The sequence below is a fragment of the Lacerta agilis genome, chromosome 8 (genome assembly GCF_009819535.1).
Source record: "Lacerta agilis isolate rLacAgi1 chromosome 8, rLacAgi1.pri, whole genome shotgun sequence".
NCBI lineage: Eukaryota > Metazoa > Chordata > Lepidosauria > Squamata > Lacertidae > Lacerta > Lacerta agilis.
In genome coordinates, this window is record NC_046319.1 from 25,635,495 (window position 1) to 25,658,011 (window position 22,517).

Below are 22,517 nucleotides of genomic sequence, written 5' to 3' on the forward strand. Positions count from 1 at the left end.
AACACAGGGAGCCGTCAGTTACCAGGCCCTGCTACTCACCTATCTAGTCCAGTACTGCCTACTCTGACTGGCAACAACTCTCTAGAGTCTCAGGCAGAAGCCTTTTCTACTGCCTGCTTCCTTGTGTTTTAAAACTGGGGGCCCCAGTGCTTGAACCTGAGACCTTCTGCAGATACAGTGCATGTGCTCTACCCCTGAGCTGTGGTCCCTCCCATAAAGTTCAGTCTTCCTAAAATCTCGGGTGACAGTTTTCTGAGTTCATCCAACAGGCAAGCACCCAGTGCTCAACTCTGAAGGACAGCCAATGTCCCTTCAGGTGCTGTTGGACTCCAAATCCCATCAGTCCCGAGCAGCGTGGCTAGTGGTCAGGGATGGTGGGAGTTGTAGTACAGCAACATCTGGAGGCAACAAGTTGGGTACCTCTGCAGTACTGCACCCTGTTTGTGCTAAACTGTTATCTTTTAACACAAGTTGACAAGCTTCCATATACCATTGCCATCCATTTAAATATTGATGCAATTGAACATGCTTGAATTTTTGTAGGATGGACTCCCACATCACCCCAGCTTAATTCTTTTCCCAGGCAACTTGTTTTCCTTTTAATTCCTGCTCTAGTTTTAGACATGACTATTAGTACAAAGTCTTGAATTGTAAATGGTGCCTTTCCAAGTCTGCTGGATAAATTTTCAGACCATGAAGACCTGAGGCAAGGGTGTAGTTTTGATCTTCACACTAATAAATCTGAAATTGGCTAGCATCAGGCTCATCCAGAAGAAAAGGTTAAGGTATCCACAGAGCTGAGACCTTTTAAATATAGGCGGATAAGAGGTTTTGTGTAATCATCAGAATGAAACTTTTTATCTAAGATGAAACATTTTTTCCTCCTTCACATTCACTTAGCGTTGCTTTTTGCATGCTTAGCCATTTTGCGATTCAGAAGTAAAATTCACTGTTTAAAAAAAGAACTAATGCTTTCTAAATAATGCCTTGCTTTTCTAAACAATGCATTTTCTCAGCAAAAGCAGGGAGAAACGTGTTGCATTCCAGTGCTTCAGTGAAAAGATACACAGCTTCAAGGCATCCAAAGCAATTATAAGGCAGCTGAGTTGTTTTTCCAAGATGAAAGGATTAATGAACATACATGCCACCCAGTAGCATCTCTTCCCAGCCTTACAGTGATACATTGACAATTAAAACTAAATTATTAGACTTGTCTATAAGCAACATGTGCTTAAAGTCCGACTTGGCTTCCTGATGAGTCAAACATATCTGGATTTAAGACCTGTTTTATAAAGACCTTTCTACAAAGGGAGGCATTAAAATAGCACAGTAGACCTATGCAGTGACACCTTTCGCTGTATGCTGTAGAAAGTGCATGCAGTAGAAATGCTTGAAGGAAGGACCAGGTCATTTCCAACCTACCCGATTTGTTCTTTGAACAAAGCACCCCTGGTTTCAGGATGAAGCCCCTGTGGGAGAAAACCATCTTCCCGCCAGTTGAGGTCCGTCAGCTGGCTTGCAACCCCAGTGCTGATTCTAACTGGGCTCTGCTCCAACTCTCACAGGTGTATAAAAAGACGGCTGCCGGAAAGCTTGGAGACATCAGCCTCAAAGCATCGGAGCAAGAGAAGGAATTTGCCGGGAAGGCTGCTCAGTATCAGCGTGAGATGAGGCACCTCCAGCGGCTGCTGCAAGAGAAGCAGGAAACCCTCGATGAAGCGCTGCAGCAGAAAAGGTAAGTCAGCCAAAGCCTTAAACAAACCCATTAGCCCCGACTGGTAAAGGAGCAGGACATGCTCTGCTTAAGAGCCCCCTCTGGTGTGCTCTGGCTGTATTCACTTCCCTGCCTAGCTGCTGGGTTGAAAATCTCCTCCTCTCAACTGACTCTGTCAGCTCCCCCATCCCCCTCTCCATCCTCCCTCCCTAAGGCCCCCCCCCACCTACAAATCCTTTAAGGAAATCGTTGCCTGCTAGCTCCGACAGCCAACCTTAAAAATCCTCCTGGCAGCCGTACTGCCTTTTGCTGAAGGGAAGCAAACACACAGAAGCTATTAACTTGAATTGAGCTTTCAATAATTCTCTCCAAAGTGAATCACTGGTCACATGCTCATTGATTTAATAACATCTTCCAGTGAGGACTGATGAAGTCCCAGGCTGACATTTTTCTGACAGACAGGAAATGAGGGCAGTCAGTTAAGAGCACTTGGCAAAATGAATATTTTGTGGATCTGGAGGTTTCTAATCACAAAAAAGGGAAATAAACAGTTGTATAGGTTTTGGCTGGAAGATGATTCTCTGTGTCGAGAGAACCTATAAGGAGTCCTGCTTCTTTCTTCTCATGTTAGTGATGGGAAGGCTTCAGAGATGGTTCCTTGTACCAGCACTGAAACAACACAGGAGACAGATAATTAGGCAGTTATTTTGCAGATCATCTCAGCCATTGTGAGATAAAATAATCCAGCCTGGAACTCAAGCTGAATGCCATCTGTGTCAGTTATCAACTCTCCCAGTAGAGGATAAGTAGCATGGTCAGATAACTTCTGAATTTTTCGGCAAAGTGTGTATGCACTCTCTGTGGATAGTCCCCGTGCTGCAGTGACTGGTGTATCAATTCACATGAGGCATGTCTTAGGGCACCTCCAGATTGCAGAAAGCTTGGACAGAGGTTATACAATGCCCTCTCTTTATTGAGTATTCATCCTGATTTGTTTCTGCAGAGGACATAGTTAACAACCAACTAATGGGGAGTCCTATCACTTTCCTTACTATAAAAAGTCTTCTTTTTTAAAGTGGGTTGGTTGTGCAGTTAAATTTGCCATTGTGCATCCTCCAACAAGCTGTCTATTTAGAAAGGGTGCAAAGAAAACTTCCTCTTGGGAATAACTTCCAGGCGGACCGTGCTTCTTCTTGTTGCTTTAAAAAACATTTCTTTTTAATAATGACCTAAGCCACTTTAGGAGTCCCTTTGAAGGCTGAAAGGTAGCATATAAATGATTGAATAAATGTGTTTTGTAAGCACCAGCTTATCATCAAACAATGCTACAGGACCAGATACTCTAACCTGGGACTGCTTGCATATCTGGGGAGCTAAAGATGTGGTGAACAGCCAGGTTTCCCTGTGGTTCAGTTGTGTAGAAGGGGAGGTTCTGCTGCTACCACCTTCCAAACCATACTTTTGATGTAAACTTTTTATTGTGCATATAGCTTGTGTTGCTTCATACAGCTTGACAATATGTATGTATCTGGGAGGGGAGAACACCTGTCTACCAGTGTGAGAGGCAGTGTGGTATAGCAGTTAGAGTGCTGGACCTGGGAGGGTTCAAATCCCCCACTTGGTCATGAAGCCTTGGGGGTCAGTCCTTGCCTCTCAGCCTCCCATTGTTGTTATAAGGATAAATGGAAGAAGGGGGAAGTTTTGTATACCACCTTGAGCTCCTTGGTCTAAAGGTGGGGTATAATTGTAAATAATAAATACATTAATAAAATAACCCTCACTTCTTTTATCTCTAGTCCTGGCATTCCCCAACATGTCGCCCCCTTAGAGCAGTGTTAGACATGTCACCCCCTTAGAACTATTTCTCTTCTCTTACCAGTCACTCCAGAGAGCACACCCACCCACCCCTCACACTTCCCACCTCAAACAGGAAAGGCTATTAATATACTTGTCCAAGTTTTATGAAGCACTGCCATCACAATGGGTTGTATCCAGTATTCGTTCTGCTCAGAGGAGACACATTGAAATGAATGGACGTGACTCACTTGGGTCCCTTAACTTCAGTGGGGCTGCTTTTAGTCAGTTGGATACAACTCTATAAAGCTAAAATAATTGCCCACACTTTGATTTAGCAATCCACTGTGGCAGAGGAAAATGTAATTGTGGGAAGTAGTTCTAAACAGCAGCACTTCGTCCCTTGTTATTGTCACCAACAGCAGCAGAGTTGCTGAGTGTTTTGCAGTTGGTTGCCAAGTCTTAGAATCATTGAATCGTATAATTGTAGAGTTGGAAGAGACCCTGAGGGCCATCTAGTCCAACCCCCTGCAATGCAGGTATCTCAACTAAATCATACATGACAGGTGGGCATCCAACCTCTGCTTAAAAACCTCCAAGGAAGGAGAGTCCACCCCCCAAGGGAGTCTGTCGAACAGCTCTTACTGTCAGAAAGTTTTTCCTGACATTCTGGAAGATGAGCAGTGAAAGGCAAATGCAGCTTTTGCCTTGCCCTCAAAGAGATGCTTTCCTGCTGTGATGTCTCTCTTATTCTAGGCCAGTTTTAACAAACATCTGGATTGAATGGGACAGATGTATAGCTGGGTTAATCATTCTGACCAATGACCATGGGACGTCAGCTTAGCTACGCAGACAAGCAATGTTACAGTTCAGGAAGCTAAAATGCTTTGCATATGTTTTCCCTACGCTTTCTGAATGCTGGGCTCCTTTAGTTTAGCCAGATTCCTTCCATTCTGGTTGCATTCTGCTTTCAGTTCTCTCAAAATCCGGAAGCGCTTTAAGGAGTAAATATAATTTTGTCTTGTAGTGCAGCCAGTCCCTGAACAAAGCTGTCATTTGAAAGGTTGTTCTGGATCTCTCCTCCTCCTCCTCCCACTCTACCCCCCACCCCGGTCAGAAGAAAAGCAGACCAAGGACTTAGGGGTGGGTTTCTTGCCACTAATCTTCTGTAGCTTGGCAACCAGAATTGGCAGTGCTGGGCAAATAATGTCCTGATGCAGATTCATTTCCACCAGCGCCGCTCAAGGAGAAAATTTGTGGCCTGCAAAATTGTTCCCAGTAGATAGAAATTTCTCTGACACATTTAATCTCAGCGCTATACCCAACTGAAAGTAATAGGCTGTGTGAATGGCATGTTTATTTTATTAAAACCCTTAAAGTGTTGTGCGTAAGATTTCGCCACGACAACTGATGAGACCAACCATCCAGTTTTCAAGATGAATCACCCACTTTGCAGAAGGAGTTTTGCAGTATTTCCTTTCTTTTATATGTAATACCAGCACTTCTTTGGGAAACAATGGCAGGTGAAGTCATGGAGCACAAAAACCTAGAGCGGCTGAACTTAGAATCATTGAATGGTAGAGTTGGAAGGGACTCCCAAGGGTCATCTAGTCCAACTTCCTGCAATGCAGGAATGACAGCTAATCATTTGCAGGTCAGAGGTTGACACTGAAAGCTGGGTTCCCAAAAAGCTGAAAGATAGTGAGCTTTAGCAGGAACCCTTGAATGCTCAGGAGGCAGTGTTTACTTTTGGATGTTGAGGACATTATTTTTTGCTTTATAGCAACTCTCCAGAATATCACTTGTACAAGCAGACTCAAGAATCCCTAAGGCACACGACTGTGTCATTTCTATTCCAAAGAGCACGTGGGGCAGGGGGAGAGGATATTTTGTTTGAAGACACCAGGCTAGAAAGATACTCCTTAACCTGAAAGCTGGCATTCTTGTTTTGAGCTTTTACTAGGGGAATCTCATTTTGTCTCCAATCACAGTGAAGCAATCTGAGAAATGCTACAGCATGATCATTAAATCTCATTTACAGTATTCTGTAAAAAAAGGGGGGGAATAGCACCTTAAATCCTGAGTGATAGCATGGTTTTGGACCTGGGAAAACTCGATTCATGTCTCTTCTCCCCCCCCCCCTTCTTCCTTGCCTGCTCTGCCTCCCCCATTTGCCCTTCACTCCATCGGGAGCAGCATTTGTGTTTTGCTCAGTACACATGTAATGAGTGAGGAAAAGAGCAGCCTTTTGCAGTCATCACTGCAAATGCAGTAGAAAGACCAAAACAAAAACAAAAACCCACTGTGTTAAGCAGCTGTGAAATAAACATGTCATATTTGGGGGGGCTCGGTAAGGGAAGCTTTTAGAATTTTAGGCTCATCCTTCAAGTTATGTAAAATTTCACAGCTGCATACATCACCATGTTTGATAAAGTGCTCCCTCAAATGAAGCCTTATTTGCTCCCTTTCCTAAATGGCAGTACCAGTGCCCACTTAATGAATGAATCAGTGCCTAAGATCAGGAAAGGGGTGGCTGTGGGAGAATAAACTGAGACTCAATTCAAGATGGAAGTGCTTTGGCCAATTGAAAAGCAAAGGCAGGTGTGTTTTGCATGGGGTTGCACTCCCCTTGAAGAATCAGGTTCATAGAGATTTCCTGGATCCAGTGTCCCTCCTGGATTATCATCAGGTGGCTACTGCGGCCAGCAGTGTTCTTGCTCAGTTTGGTCTGCACTGCTTCCTGGAGAAGCCAGCTCTGGCCACTGGACCACCTGCCTTAGTCACAGCCAGATTGGTCTCCTGCTTCAGCACACCCTTTGTGGGGCTACCTTTTGAAAGCTGCAGCTGGTGCAAAATATGGCAGGGAAGGCATCCTAACTAGAGCTGGCCTTTTTAATCCTGTGTGCTGAGCCCTGCACCCAGAAGAATTGGCTCACAATCCACTTCCAAGCTTGATGGGAAGTATTGGTTATCATCTTTAAAACCATATAGAGTTTGAGACCTTTGAGGGGAAACCTCTCTCTATGTCCCACCCAGAAGTGGCATGCCAGGTGAGGCAGAGCTGCTGCTGCTGCTGCTGCCCTTGCTTCTTGGCAGGTGGGTCACTGTTACTTACTAGGAAGGGCAGGCAAGGCAGCAGGGAGATAGGTGTGAGGCAAATGTACTGGGGGAGCGAACCTGGTATTCCTGCCAGTGCATTTGCACTGCGTTCCCCCCGCCCGTTGACCTTGCCCCTTCCTGGGTGGGTGTTCTCTAGTGTGCAACCCTGGAATTCCTTATACCAAAAGGTGCGGATGTCTCCTCCTTTGATGGCATGTCAGCACTCCAGGACATTGGTATAGGACACTTAATTTTTGCTCTCTTTTGAGATTCATATTTTTATGCTGTTCTGATTTCATTAGATACTTTTAAAATAATAACCATAGTTTTATAATCATAATTTCATTATTTATACCCCGCCCATCTGGCTGGGTTTCCCCAGCCACTCTGGGTGGCTTACAGCATATATAAAAACATAGTAAAATATTTTTATTACTGCTTGTGTGTGTGTGTATTTATTTATATAAAATATTTGATAAAAAAAACAAAAAGTGGTGTTAGATGCCTTGGAGGCTCCCCTGGTAGAACAGATATTGAGGAATACAAATACCTTACTAAATGAAATAAATGTGTTCTAACCTATAGCCCAACAAAATTAACATTCATTATATATTTCAAAAAATATATATGCCACTTGATTGTAGAAAAAACCTCAAGGTGGTTTGGTTCAGCATTACAGTAATACACAGCTCTGTCCCGTGAAGCTCTTGATGGTGTATTTGGTTTCTGACATATAGAGCTTGAGCAGGACATGGAGCAAATGCAACAATGGTGCAGCTTGTGTAGACCTTTTTTTGCCAAGAAAATAAAACCTGTGCCCAGAATAAATTGTAAAACACACAACAAACGTAACCGGCTGATAAATTAGTCTCAGTATAGCATCATTTTACATATAAATTACATATAAATATAATACAGAACTAGAAATCAATATACATAGATGCAAACATTCTTCCAAAATGTATGACATCAAATGTCAGCACGTCTCGCACAACCCACATAATTCAGATAAAAGGTACAAAGGTTTTATATAGTCTTGCCAGTCCGTAACATGGGAGTGTAGTTGCCACAAGGAGTATGATAAATGTTGTGGAGTCTGGCGATGTTCCTGTAGTCTCGCCAATCCAAAAGGTAAAGGTAAAGCTGCCACGAACAAAGCAAACCAAAAGAGGACAAGGTTATCCGGATTACAGTCCTTGTTTCGCCAAATTGGCTTCATCAGCAAAGAATATACTATATATTGTAAAGAAATATAAATCAGTTTCATAACCCAAATGCATATTTTCAACCAGCAAGAGAAGAATACTGTATATACATACCACTCGAAGAAAATATACTAACACAGACCATCAGGAGTACAGAAAGTTGAACAAATGTACCATGTAAAGTAAGCTATATATAGGTCTTACTATCCAAAGTCACAAAGTTTTTTGGGTATTATTCAGAATAAATTGTATACTTAATTTGCACAACTTATTTTTCCGCCATCTTCCTCCCTTTATCACGATGTCAAAAACCACAAGGTAGTGACAGGCTGAAATGGGGGGCATGGGAGAGAGCAGAAAAATGGTGAGAAGGGGAATAGGGTGAAAATGATAAAAATGGAATTAGGATGGATTTATGGTACCCTGAAGATAGCGTGTTAAGATTTTAGGATTTTGATGTTAAGTTTTAAGATTTTGATGTTACGATTTTGGGAATTTTGAATTAGTGAAGAGATATGTAACCGATTAATAGCAGCAGCTCAAGTGAAAAGAAGTATAAGATTGATTTAAGAATTATTTCATGATACTATAAGATGTTAAGTTTTTATGATATTACAAAAGGTTGGATAATGAATTGTAATGTTAAAAATGGATGTTACCAAAGTATACTAGTATTGAAGGCAGAGGAGGGAAAGCGGGGGAGGTCCCTTTAGAAGATCAGAAACTAGATTTTGTTAAGTAGTAAGAGATAGATTGGTGTCCCAGTTTAGGTATGTATTGGTTTTGGTTCTATTTTAATTGTTTTTTTTTTTTGTCGATTGTGTTTATGTAATGTGTTTTTTATTGTGTTAATGTTGGTGTTTATGTTATGTTATGTTTTTCTCTTGTTTTATTGGAAAATAATAAAAATCTTATTAAAAAAAAAAAAGAAATGGGTCCCTCTTGCCCTCTTAGGACATTCCTTGGCCAAGAGGTGGAACCAGGACAAGCAAATGCAAGATTTACAAGCTGGGAAAGGACATACAGCAAACAGATTTCTGACTGCTTTGCGGGAAAGTTTGCTTGAATGATTTATGGAGCAGAGACAGATTTGAAGACCAAAAGAGCATTGAACATGTTTTCTCTTTAACCATAAGATGATCCACCAAAAATTAGATATGATAAAATCACAGGAAGTGCAGGCACCAGTAGGAAGGGAGATGGCACCAAATCACTTAACAGGTTCTGGAACCTGCCCTGATTGATTAAGGAATATACCGGTACTTAGAAGAAGAGCGGCTTTTTGAGATACAAATAAATGTCTCATTTGTTGACATGACCATCTCTAAGCTGACTGGCCACCATGGCACCAGAACAGAGAGGTGTCTACTAAGCTCTGCAGCAAAAAAAGTACCTCTTCGGGGTTTCATGGGCTGTATCTCTGCTATATTCAGTTATGGGAGCAACATATAAGGGTATGTTATTATTGTGATTCAGATTTTCTGTTGTTGAGAGTTTTTGTTGTTATTGCAAAGGACATTATTGCAATACTCTTGAGACCAGACCAACCCCTAAAAATTGGCACATGCTGAGCTCCTTCTGATAGGATTCCTGTCAAAAGAAATGCAATGTGACCTAGAAAACCTTCACAGGAAACAGGATTGTTTTGACTGGTTGCTTTTGACCTGATATATCACCCTTCAGCCACATTCACAACTTCTGTTACGTATTTCACAGGGGGGGGGGGATTCAGTACAAAGTGTGAAACACAGTGAAATTTGCAGAAATATGCTATGAGGTACCACTGCGGATATCAGTTATTTTCAATTGGAAAACAGTCTAAATTCCTTTGAGTTTAACAGGTTAAAAATAAAGCTGTGAATGTCTAGCAGTAGGATGAGAAAATATTAAGGGTAAGAGGAGAAATTCAAGGCAGCGGCTGACAAAATGTGTCATAAATAAAAGGGTAAATCCCATGCTAGGTATTGTTAGGAAAGGGATTGAAAATGCAGCCACTGGTGTCATAATGATTTTACATACAAATTATACAGGTGATTGACCACTTTCTCCATTGGAAAATCCCCCAGAGCATTTAGGAACACATCCAGTTCCATCCATCCATGAGGGTGGGCCACCTGAATGGCCCCAGCACTCTTACGGGGGGCACTGCCATCCTCAAACTGAGTTTAACCTTATCTAAGCATGACTCCATCTCAGTAAGTTGTAGGAAAGAGGCTTTTCATCAACAATTTAAAGCAGCTATGAAATAGTTCAGACATCTGAAGCAGCCTTATATCGAGCCAGACCATTGTCCACTCTGACTGGCCACAGGTGTCCAAGATTTTCGGCAGGGGACTTTCCCAGCACAACATTGGATGAGCCTAACGTAGTGGAAAGGACAATGCGGTGTGAAAATGGCTGAAACTGAAAAGATCCTCTGTCCCAATCCACTGTGTGTGACTCAGGCAGCCAGATCTACCTACAACAGCCTTAGAGGAGAATTTGTAGTCCTGTTTTGAACCATGACGTCACCAATAAGGGGCCCAGGATATTAGGGTTACCTTTTGTGATGCTTTCAGAACTAGACACCCATAAAAACCGGTTAAACAAGTACATTTGATTGAATTATATGCCACAGATCCTCTGATTATTCTTTCTGTTCTGTGCACATGGTGTTCTCTAGACAACATTCCAGGTACAAAAATAAATTTAATTGTTCTTTCTGTACTGGCTGTGTAGTTCACCTTAAAAATACTCTCAAAAAAGGCAAAGCATCTGAAACTAGCAAATGCATTTTCATTTTTCTTCCTAGGGAAGTGGAAAGTGAACTTGAAATAATTTGGGAATCAACCACCAAAGAAAACAGGAGGATGAAGGAACTCTTGCATAAATCTCTAGAGAAGAGGAACACACAGAGTCCTGTCAAAGCTTATGAATCAGATTTAGCTGACATTTCTCAGAAAGACCTGCTGGTTGGGTACGGTTTTAGCTACTGTGATGTGGAGCTTCTCTTGCCTGCGAAAACTCAAGAGTCAACAGGAACCTGCATGTTAAGAACACAGACACTCCTTCCTTTTTCAGAGGAGAATAGTCTGAAAGAAACAAACATGAAGAGCAAAGTAGTTTAATCAGAATACAGTTGGCATTGTATTCAAGTTGATCTTTCAAAAGAGGCTGATATTCCCTTTGGTATTATTCAGGGGCTTTTAGAAATCACCATGGCAGGGATTTGCATTGTACCATAGAATCATGGCCAGTAGGTTCTTCAAAATCCAAATGTTTCTAGCTCTTAACAGTTGCAAAAATTAAAAAAGTACCAAACACGTTTTGACGCTTTCTGCTAGATACTAAAAGTGCTTGCAGATGGGAGTTCATTGTGGAATTGGTACTGCTCGTGCATTTAAGTTTTTTTTAAAGCACCCACATTATGATGTCATTAGGCAGAGACAGAAGCATGATTTTTAAAAGAATTTGGGGGGGGGGGAACCGAGTTTCTTAAGATGGTGATGATTAGGTGAATCATACCCTCTTCCCTGCGCATGTAGCGACATCATGCCTCCCAACAGGATGCTCATACACAAAAAGTGTGGTATCCTCTGCCACATGGAAAGTCAGTGCAATTTCATGTGTACCTCACAGTGGAAGATCAAATGACTGAGTCGTCTAAGGATGGAGGTGTTCATCTGGAAACACCCTAAGAAAGGAAAATGTGTTCCCATGGGGCTCCTAAGTATGAGGACGGGGCAGATATTCCTACAGCATAAATGTTACCTGCTATCTCTATTGGAACGTTGGGGACTTTTTCTCCCAGGCTGCAATACTGTGATCCCTGCCTTGGAAATAAGCCTCACTGAGTACAGATTGACATGCTTCCAAGTGAACATGCTTAGTATTGCATTGCCAGTGATGTTAACAGTTAAAAGGAAATGGGAGGGATAAGTCTTCTGTGGGAGATGTGCTAAGTAGCAAGAACATCACTATTCTTGTGTTGCCTCCACTGATCTCTCTAGTCTGTTTGCACTTGCAGCAGCAGGACCACTGCCTTCCCCACCAGAAATTACAGTGCACCTATAATTCACCAAATGCAAGTAGCCCAATATATCTCATTTCCACCACTTTATTCTCAGTTTGTGACCGAATAATAATAATAATTGAAAAGCTCTCTAAATCCTGAAAAAACCATGCAGTTGAAATAAACGAATGCAAATTCTTTTTCAAATTTCCATTGTTTTATGTTCACAGAATTTGCATTTTTAAATACTGGTCACACTGCTATAAGCTGCAATGTTTGGGTTGTTTTTTTATTATAGAAACTTGAAAAAAGCCTTTTTGCCAATAAGCCATCTAGCTATTCAAACCAAAGAAAACCATCATGTAGCCCAAGCTGCTGCTTAGAGCTGTTTGCACTAAATTTGGAATTGGGAGCCATTATTGCCGGCCTGGGCCTGATTTAGCCAAGCTTATATAAAGGTAGGGACAAAAGGAAAAGAGAGTGACTCACCCATTTTAACACCTAATCCTTTTGTCAAAGAGCTTAACCGAATTTCTAGTAGTGTGAGGCCATCTCTCAGTGCAGCTGGAGACAAAGTGAGAGACTTGGCTTGTGATGTCTTTTTTATTTTCTATATGAAATTTTCTTTTGAAATAAAAAGCTAAACACCACACAATCAATAATTAGGAGAAAAGAATTAACAAGAATATTCTCACAATGAAACTCTCTAAGGGTCGTTAATACAGGGATGGGGAACCTGTTTGTTGTTGGAGTCCAACCCCCTCATTGGGACCATTGATTCTGTCGGCTGGGGCTGATGGGAGTTTGAGTCCATTAACATCTGGAGGGCCACAAGTTGCTCATCCCGACCTTAGCATATAATGGAAGAGCTTGTGAGACAGTTATAGTAAACCCAACCTTGATGAAAGAATCACTGTTGAGGTTTTGAATGTGCAAGAAATTATGTGCATCAGTAGTTGTGGCCAGAAGCTTAAAGGAAATACAAACATGTTACCAGTACATCATTTTAAAAATTGGAATTCTTTGCTTGCTGAGTGGGTTCATACATATCAATTTTCTCCCAGATTTTACCAATCCACTACTGTTTAGGCGATTGCTTGGAGATTTTCGGTTACATGGTATATTGCCTATAATCAAGCATTTTTATTTGCAAAGATTAGTTCCTTTAGTATAAATGTAAGTTAAAAAACGTAAAGGACCCCTGACAGTTAAGTCCAGTCGTGAATGACTCTGGGGTTGCGGTGTGCATCTCGCTTTGCTGGCCAAGGGAGCCGACGTTTGTCTGCAGACAGTTTTTCTAGGTCATGTGGCCAGCATGACTAAGCCGCTTTTGGCGAAACCAGAGCAGCGCATGGAGACACCGTTTACCTTCCCGCCAGAGTGGTACCTATTTATCTACTTGCACTTTGGCGTGCTTTCGAACTGCTAGGTTGGCAGGAGTTGGGACCAAGCAATGGGAGGTCACCCCTTTGTGGGGATTCGAACTGCTAACCTTTTGATCGGCAAGCCCAAGACTCAGTGGTTTAGACCACAGTGCCACCAGCAGCCCTAACAGTTTGTGTAGCAGGACATAAATTACTGATTAATCCAAGAAACATCTACTAGATGTACACAACATTATTGGTCACTTCGGCAGTTGGTAAGGTAACAAACCCATCCAAGAAGAGGAAAAGGAATGAGACAGTCTGGAGATTCCTAACTCTACCTTCAGGTCTTAGAAGACAATAATTGATGCTGCCAAACTCCAAAGAGTACAGAAAGGTCCAGCCAGGTGTTTTACCCTGACAAATGATCAATTTCATATGCAACCATCCTCCTTAAGACTGAGAGGCTGGTGAACAATATTTCAATAAATTAAACTAGATTTTGCTTATTTAGAAGCCTTTTTATGGGAATGTCATTTCATCCAATTAGTCTAAAGCATTTGTCCTTCATTCTTACAAAAACACACCACTACACAATCAACATAGGAGAACTCAGAGTTTGGTTTTTATGTACAGTATACATTTGAATGGTTTTATATGATATCCTAAAACAGCAGTATTATCTAGAGAGTTATCTTAGAACCAGGGAGAGAGATTTTCTTTTTAAAAAAAAAAAACCATCTTGCTGATCACCTAGTCCTAGTTATATTTTAGTTGGTTTTAATAAAAGCTTTTGAAGCTACAGCTGCTTTTGGATCTCGCCCCCCACCCCCGGACAGACAGCACAGTCTTCAGTTTCTGAAGTTGCAGCCTTCCCCCAAAAATCTTATATTTCCCTTTTGGATAATTGTCACCCCTAAAGCATTTTAAAATCAACATTCAGTATGGTGTATGATCCAATGGCATTGGCTGTGGTCTTACATTGGTCAAATGGGACGGAGGGCCATTTCCCAAGAGTTTAGTTTGATTCTTCGGCTTTTTGCCTGGTCATTCTCACAAGCATCTTGGAGTTTGCTGCCGTCTTTGAGAACTCAATCCCTATTTACCAACAGACCATAAACAGCTGCAAGTACAATTGACAAATTCTGACCTAACCTGGTCATGTTAATTTTCAGTGGGACTATTTAATTTAGTTAAATACCACCCCTATAAATGGTATACACCCATTGGTGCTTGTGTTCACGTTCTGTCTCCTTACCGTGCATGCTGGTTCAGGTACCTGCACACCATAGTTTGCCCTTATATCTGGCTTGTGTGTTCCCTTCTAATCATGTTTTATATGGAGCACCTTGTAAGAGAGAGTGTTAACATTAAATCATTAGCCCACATGCCAGGACCTCATCTGGTTAACTCCTTGCTGCAGAAAGTTGTGAAACCAGAGCACCGTTTTCAGAGCATCTTCATATCACTTGTGGATACTGCCTTAACATCTGTCACACAAAAATTGATAGTTCGCAGGATTGACAGCACAATCCCATGCATGGCTACTCAGAAATAAGCCCTGTTGATTTCAATTGGACTTAACTCTGACATGAGTGTATTCAAGATGAAGCCCAAATGGCCTTAAGCTCTTCCCACACATGTGCCAATATGTAGTAACCAAATAAATAATGCTGTGGGTTCTTGTTTCATTTAGGTCTTTGACGATGGCTACACATTTTGTCCATTAGGATAAAATAGAGACTTGGTAATACTGACTGGGAGAGACATGTTACTGTACATACAAGTGTGCATTTCAGGCCATAGAAATTTATGCACTTGAATCATAGCAAGATGCCAAAATGGATCAATGATTTGGCTTTCTGCCTTTAAACTTGCAGCCCCCCCCCAACCACTTTTTAATTGTTTTTTATATGTCAACATTAAGGTGAACACTTGGATAAATGTTCAATTTTATAAGTACTGTATTACCTTGGCTGTGTACAATGAAGGCCTTTGCTTGTTTTTCAAATATGTATACCACCCCCACCCCCAAGCATTAAATTTGTAGCAATAAAGCATTGTTTTAAAGGATGGGAAGTTGCATAGCTGTCATTGTGAGGCCGTGTCCTCAGAGAGAACAATGAATATTAAAGGCATGTAATACAGAGTGGTGAGCCTGCTAGTCCTTCAGTTGTACTGAAATCAATACAAATGTATGAAAAAGCCCCAGTAGATTTGCAGTGCTGTATGCGCTTAAACTACTGATTTGTTCAAGTGGTTAATTGGACTTTAAAGAGGGAAAAAAATCTCTCAGAGTCACTGACACCACTTGAGATTAAAGATGAATCATGATAAAGAGCAACTGCCAACATCTTCACTACAGCTCAAGATGTAAAACAAAGTTAATTATGCAAGTGGAATTAATGATTAGAGAGGATATTTCTGCTGGGAAGCCCCTGCAGCTTATGAAGAAAAGTAACCTTGCTCCTTTTCTCTCCACTTGATAGCTTTAAAAAAGTCAATTTTCCATTAAGGCGGCGTCTGCCACAGATTTAATGAGCTACACATCACACACACACACACACACACACAAACACAGATGAGACACCGTCTAAGCCAGGCATTCTCGTCCTGTGGGACTGGAGCAGTCAGATCTTTCATTTACTGCAGTCAGAGGCTGGCTTTTATCCATCATGTCTCCCTTGGTAGTTTACCACAGGAAACAAAAATTAGGTATTTATTCAGTATACAGACACGTACCACAAATTGCATGCACCAATCCAAGTGTCTTTGTTCCAGCTCTCAAAACAGAAAGACAGCTCCCCCCCCTTTTGTTGTTGTTGTTGCTTCTTATGTTCATCACAGTCCAGTTGCTGTTTAGTTCAGGCCTCAGAGCCTGGCATTTTGCAGCCTGCAGCGGCACCTGTAACAAAAAACTGCAATGCTTTTGCTCAGAGTGCCAGCCAGCCGTCCCTTAATACAGCAAGGTTGCCGAACGCCTTGGAACTTGTACATTTCGGCTCCCGATCGATCGAGGACTGGAAGTGAGTGTTCCGGTTTTTGAACGATTTTCGGAAGCTGAATGTCCGGCGTGGCTTCCATGGCTTCCAATTGGGTGCAGGACACTCCTGCAGCCAATCGGAAACCATGCCTTGGTTTTCGAACGGTTCCGGGAGTCGAACAGACTCCCGAAAGGCATTCTGTTCGAGAACCAACATACGGCTGTACTCTGTTCCATTCCCCTCATCTTCTATGTCTCCCGCCACCCCATAAGGCACTCAGCATTCAGTAGCTCAGTCCTCACTGGGTTTTCTTAAGGGATTTCCACCACCTCCTCCAAACTTGCCTACAAATCTCTGCAAACCTTGGGGCTCCTCCCAAACTGATGGTACCTTCCCTTCATGCATGGGTCATGCTATTTTGGCTACATAGAGAGGCACACTCAGAGAATGATATACAATATTAATCACGCTAGGCGTGTGGAAGGTAAAGGAGTGACTAGTCTAAAAAGGGATTTGCAGGCCCCACCCACCCCTGATAAACTGATTGGTGGCACCTACAGCATCCTTTGTGCTGGGCTTTGAGATGACGATCACCTGTTAAAACAGAATAGTTCAGCTAACCATTGCCTGGAATTCCCACCTCTTCATTCACCTAAACATTAGGAAGAACTTCCTGACAGTGAGAGCTGTTCGACAGTGGAATTTGCTGCCAAGGAGTGTGGTGGAGTCTCCTTCTTTGGAGGTCTTTAAGCGGAGGCTTGACAGCCATCTGTCAGGAATGCTTTGATGGTGTTTCCTGCTTGGCAGGGGGTTGGACTGGATGGCCCTTGTGGTCTCTTCCAACTCTATGATTCTATGATTCACCCTGTTTAGTTAACCATCTTGAACGTAAATTCAATCTACCGGTAGTTTATGGAGGATTTGTAGACAGTAAGGATTATGTTTCTTTTCTCCACCGAGATTTAGGATATTGGGAGACCCTGCTTACGGTTCAACTATTGCCAGGTTCACGTGAGGATGAACAGGTGAGAGATCTTTTGACAATATAGCCTTCCTTCCTTGATACTCACTTGGGGCCTTCAAAACCATTCTTGTTCTGTGGTCCAGCTGGATAATGTTGTGGTATCAGGCCCATTTCTTGCAAAATGTTTTGTACTCATGATCCAATAGCCAAGGGTTTTTTATGCGTTTATTATTGGTACAACCCCCCCCCCCTTTTTAATGCTTTTCCATTTCAAAATATACGTGTTTTGAGTCGGATAGCCATGATTTATCTATATGTGTGCACACTGTTGCAACTGATATCACATTACAAAATGCATCTTTAAGAAACAGCCCTCAGTAGACACCAGCCAGATTCCATTTCGCTCAAGCACTTCCTTTGACAATACAGTAAGACTGCAACTTACGCAGAGTTGCATTCCAGAGATCATGCCTAAAGCCAAAATCGTGTATGGTCAAAACACACTGGATTAGGTGGTGGATGTGATTGCCTTGTTTTCCTGGATGCCTGCCCTGCCCTTTTTAATTTTCTTTTTACCAAGAGTGTGAAAATGAATGTGTACAAGTTAAATGAAAGCAGGTTGAGGGCTTTATCTTCAAAAAGAGACCCTCCAGAACAGTGTTGGTGGTGGTACTAGGATTTTTTTTGGGGGGGGGGGGGGTGCAGGAAGAGATGGGCTCCTTTTCCTGCCCATGGGAGTGAACAGCTGCTGGAGCAGGAATCTGCTATATTTGACTGCCTTCTGGAAATGAAAGAAGCCCATCCTACCGCTTGTTAGTTATTAATCTTATTTTTGGCTGCAATTTTGTTCTTTTATTTTGGTTATAGTTTAGGGTTTTTTTGGGGGGGGGTACCGGTAATATTATTATTATGAAAAAATTTCTTGATTTACAAAAGTGTGTGCAATGTCTCTCTGGTATTTTTTCCATGTAACATTTTTACAAATCAGTTTTGGTTGTTGAGACATTAGGGAGAGAAGGAGGAAAGGAGGTGGGTGTGATGGGGGGTGGGTGAGGAGGGGTGACAATGTTTATATTTCCCCTAATATATGTAGGGTTTGGTGTCAGCGTTGATTATGTAGGTTCTCTGTTGTTCGCTTGTGTTTCTTTGGTGGTGAGAGAGGTCAGGATTGGCATAGGGTGTGATTCTTCATTTGTGGTTGGCTGTGGTGGTCTTTGGTTTCCTGTGTGAGTGGGGTTGGTGGGTGTTTTGGATCAGGTTAGCCATATTGATTTGTATGCTGTCGGTAAATTTTTGTCATTGTCTTGTTGGGTTGTGTGTGTGATGATGGGGAACCATACCGGGGCGAAGGTGTCTTCTTCTGTTTGTCCCCGTGTCAGTTTCAGGTTACTGGTTAGTTTTTCTAGTAGGGCTGTTTCCCATACTACTTGGTACCATTGGTCCATGTTTACTCCTGACAGGTCTTTCCAGTGTCGGGTTATGATGTTTCTGGCTGCTGAGAGTAGATGGATTATGAGTTCTATGTGTTGTAAGCGGGCATTATTGTCTTGGAAGATGTTTAGTAAGACCAATTCTGGGGTGGTTTCTAACACTTGCTTGGTTATTTTACATATTTCTCATGTGGTTGTTGTCTAGAATGTTTGGATTTTAGGGCACTCCCACCACATGTGGAAGTATGTGCCTGTGGAGGTGCACCCTCTCCAGCATTTTGATGAGGTTCCTGGGCATATTAGCACTAATTTTCTTGGCGTTAGATACCACTTGCAGGTTAGTTTTAGGGTGGGTTCTCTTCTTTTTGTTGATATGGATTTAAAGGGGGGGTCCATTGCGGGGGATAATTTTTATATGATGATGTGTATTCTGTTCCAATGTGGATGCTCCCTTTGGAATCTACTTGTAAGATTGGAAGTTGGGATAGAAATACCTTGGCTAAATACATCTTGGCTGCCTCGCCACTGATCTCTGACCTGACTGTTTGTGAATAAGTTACAAGGGCCAGTGGGGTGTAACCTCTTTACGCTGGCCTTTGACAGCTGAAGTATTTTGTTTTGTGGAACCCAGCCTCTTGTGTCAAATCTGCCCAGTTCTGTTTTGAGTGGAGGAGCTTAATTGTTTTACTTGTGCTTATAACTGTAGGATTATGTTGTCGTAACCCATCCTCAGACTTTATGGTGAAGAGCAGGTAAGAAATAGCTAACTAGCTAGCTAACCTAAGGGTCGTGTCTGAGAGGGGAAGACCTCAGCACAAATCCTTGCTTCACCAGGAAGCTCAAAGCATAGCTGTGGCTAGTCACTCCCATTCTCAGCCTAACCTTTCTTTCAGGGCTGTTGCAAGGATAAAAGGGGACAATATATGTGTGTTCCCTTGATCTCCTAAAAAATGTAAATAGTAATAATTGGGGATGTGCCGTTTAACTGGTTAGAAGCCTTTTTTTAATGGGCTAAAAAACATTCCCGACAACCAATTTTTACAATAAATACTTTGGGTTGTATCCCATGTTGTGCTAAGTTAAAGCCCCTTAAAATACTTGCTCCGCTGGCAACAATGAAGCTCACCTGTCCACTAGTGTGAGAGCCCTTGCACTAGTGAATAGAGAAATGCTCTGTGGGCAGATGGTCCCATGTTCAGTCCCCTTTGGCAGCATCTTCAGTCAGTGCTGGGAACATCCCCTACCCGATGCTCTGTAGAGCCACTGCTGATGCTCGTCAGAGTAGACAAATATTGGGCTAGGGGTCTGACTATGTTCCCTGTAGATGATATAGCCCATTATTTTGAAAATACATTTATTTATTTATTTATTTAACCCAGAAGATTCCAGGTATCATCTTAAAAGGCTTCCCTCTTCATTTTCATATAGAAAGGAATGCCTCTTCTAAAGTAGAATTCTCTTCTGCCACATGGCTGATTAAAAACAACACCCACCCTGCGCTGGGTGAGTTTCAGCTGCTCCCTTCACCTCTGAGAAGACCATTGAGAACTATTGCGTGGCCACTAGCGGCAATGGAAGGCTGAGAAGGATCAGGCTGTTGAGCCTCATGCCCTTCCCTCAAAGGACACCAGAAGGTTCTGCTGCCTAGGAGGTGGAGGCTGAAGGGCAAAGCCAAGTCAGATGAGGATGGGAATTGTTACCTGAAGGACCCCATCACTCACCATAGGGACTTTATTGTTATTGTGGAAATCTTTCAAAAGCCATGCGGGGAGCCTCTTGGGGCTATAAAGTGGGATGTAGGTATTCAAAATGAATAAACAGCCTGTCCTTCAGAATTGCATTTTTGGTCAACTGCTGATTTAACACATTGAAACTCATTTGATTAATCAACTATGATTTATTCAACTGAGTGGCTTAGTTTTATCATCATCATCATCATCATCATCATCATCATCATCATCATGGTTTCATAGAATCAGAATTCTAGAGGTGGAAGGGACCCTGAGGATCATCTAGTCCAGCCCCGTGGAATGCTGACATATGCAGCTGTCCCATACAGCGATTGAACTTGCACCATGCTCTAACTAACCTGCTGAGCTGGTATGTAATGTAGATCTTTGGAGATCTGTTTTCCTCCCTTTGTTATGAGGATACCACCTTTATTCCTTTATTCCTCTCTCCCTTTCCTGCTCTCTATTTTTGCTTGTTGGTGATCCATGCATAAGGTGAGTCCCATGCTTTTGCCTCAAAACGGCTGATTCTCATAGGAGTCTTTGAGAGACGGTGTTTTTGTTTTGTTTTACAAAACCCTTTCAGGTATCGGCACATGCAGTACATCACCCCTACCTACATGTTTCGTGGGGAGTTCTGAAAGAACTCTTGAAAGGTTGGTTAGGCAAGGCTGCTTTGCAGGAGCCGTGCCAAAAAAAAGCTGGTTACTATACGTGTTTTAACAGTTCCGACCCTGATCCTAGCTTTCTGTCACTTTCACCTCCTGAAAGAAGTCAGGTTGACAGATCTGAAATTTCCTGGCTCTTAAAAAAAGAGAAAAGACTGGTGCTCCCTGGACCAAGTCAACCAGCGAGGAGACTGATTTCAGAGACAAAGTTACATGTCTGAGTTAATAGTTTAACAATTACACATTTTAGGCCTCTAAGAGCCCTTGGGTGAATGCCATCTGCCCCAGCACCTTGTTACATTTTAATTTGTCCATTAGTTCTAAAGTGCTATCCTTTGTCACCTCTCAGCCATGCTGTTCTCCAACTGCAAAGGCAAGAAAGGCATCCTCTTTGATCATGGAAGTTGCACTTTTTTTTTTAAGCTTTGAAGGGCTTTTTCAAACAGCTGCTCTTCCTTAGCTTTCAACAGGTCAATTTCTACCACTGGCCCTAAAGAGCAAGCCAAACTATAAGAGCATAGGCAGGGGTGGAGAATTATAATTTATTTGACCGTTTCAGGGCAGAGGAATATAATTACGTTATTTAATAACTGGCCATGTTTGATTAAGGACAAAGCTGGCACAGAATTGTACTTGAAGGAGATGTTCAGGGCCAGTGGGAGAGAATGCTCTTGTTTTCAACGTGGCGTGGAAGGGACTAAATGTGTAATAGCCTGAGCTGTGATCCAGGAAAATGTCCAGTTCAAAAGTCACTTTCTGCCAGTCATAGACTAGGTGGCCTTATGCATTATGGCAGCCCCTCAGTTCCTGCCTCCAAGTGCAAATATGCAAGGGCTGTGTGGGAGACAACAGCACCCACCCAGCGGGGACACCCTGGCCCACTTCACCTCTTCAATAAGCAGAATTGGCACTACTACAGGTCACACATAATCATACTCATTCTGCATTAGTAATAACTCAGTTGTTTAATGTGGCAGCACCCAAACTCTGCAACTGCTTTGCCTACTGATATCCACCAGGCACCTTCACTCTGCTCTTCGGCACCTTCTAAAAACATGCTTAGAAAGTGGAGGTAATTTTTATCTGTTTTAGTATTTTAACTTCTCTGTGTTTTAAAGTATAGTTACAGGTTTTTCTTGATTTTATTGGGTGTTTATTGTAAATTGCTTTCTGATGGTGGGTTGGTTTTTCCTTCTTCTTTTTTGCAATCAAGCAATGCATAAATTTTATTATACTCAGCTGGATCATATAGCCTCCTGTCTAGCCCAGTTCTGTCTACACACAGACTGGAAGCAGCCGTCTAGGGTTTCAGACAGGGGCTTCCCCCAGCCCTATCTGGAGATGCCAGTGGGAATTTAATTTGTGACCTGCATTGCAAGGCCTGCATGTCTACTCAGAAGTAGGTCTCATTGGGTTTAATGGGATTCACGTCCAGGAAAGTGTATGTGGGACCACAACCTACATTTCTGGCTTAGACAATTGTTGCAAAGTGCCCTGGGATCTGCTGGCAAATGTGGGTAATAGATTTAATAACTATAGAATTGGAAGGGACCTCAAGGGTCATGTAGTCCAAC

General features: G+C 42.3%; 1 protein-coding gene across 2 annotated transcripts in view; it reads left to right on the forward strand.

Annotated features, from left to right (window-relative positions):
- Nucleotides 1–10,946, forward strand: part of CEP89 (centrosomal protein 89) — a 56,330-nt gene extending 45,384 nt beyond the window's left edge. For both annotated transcript variants that reach the window (XM_033156640.1, XM_033156638.1), the window contains 2 exons: nucleotides 1,566–1,735; nucleotides 10,604–10,946. In XM_033156640.1, coding sequence (XP_033012531.1) covers nucleotides 1,566–1,735; nucleotides 10,604–10,919 — 486 coding nt within the window. In that variant the 3' untranslated portion in view covers nucleotides 10,920–10,946. The remainder of the gene's footprint in view (nucleotides 1–1,565; nucleotides 1,736–10,603) is intronic.
- The last annotated feature ends 11,571 nt before the right edge of the window (nucleotides 10,947–22,517 follow it).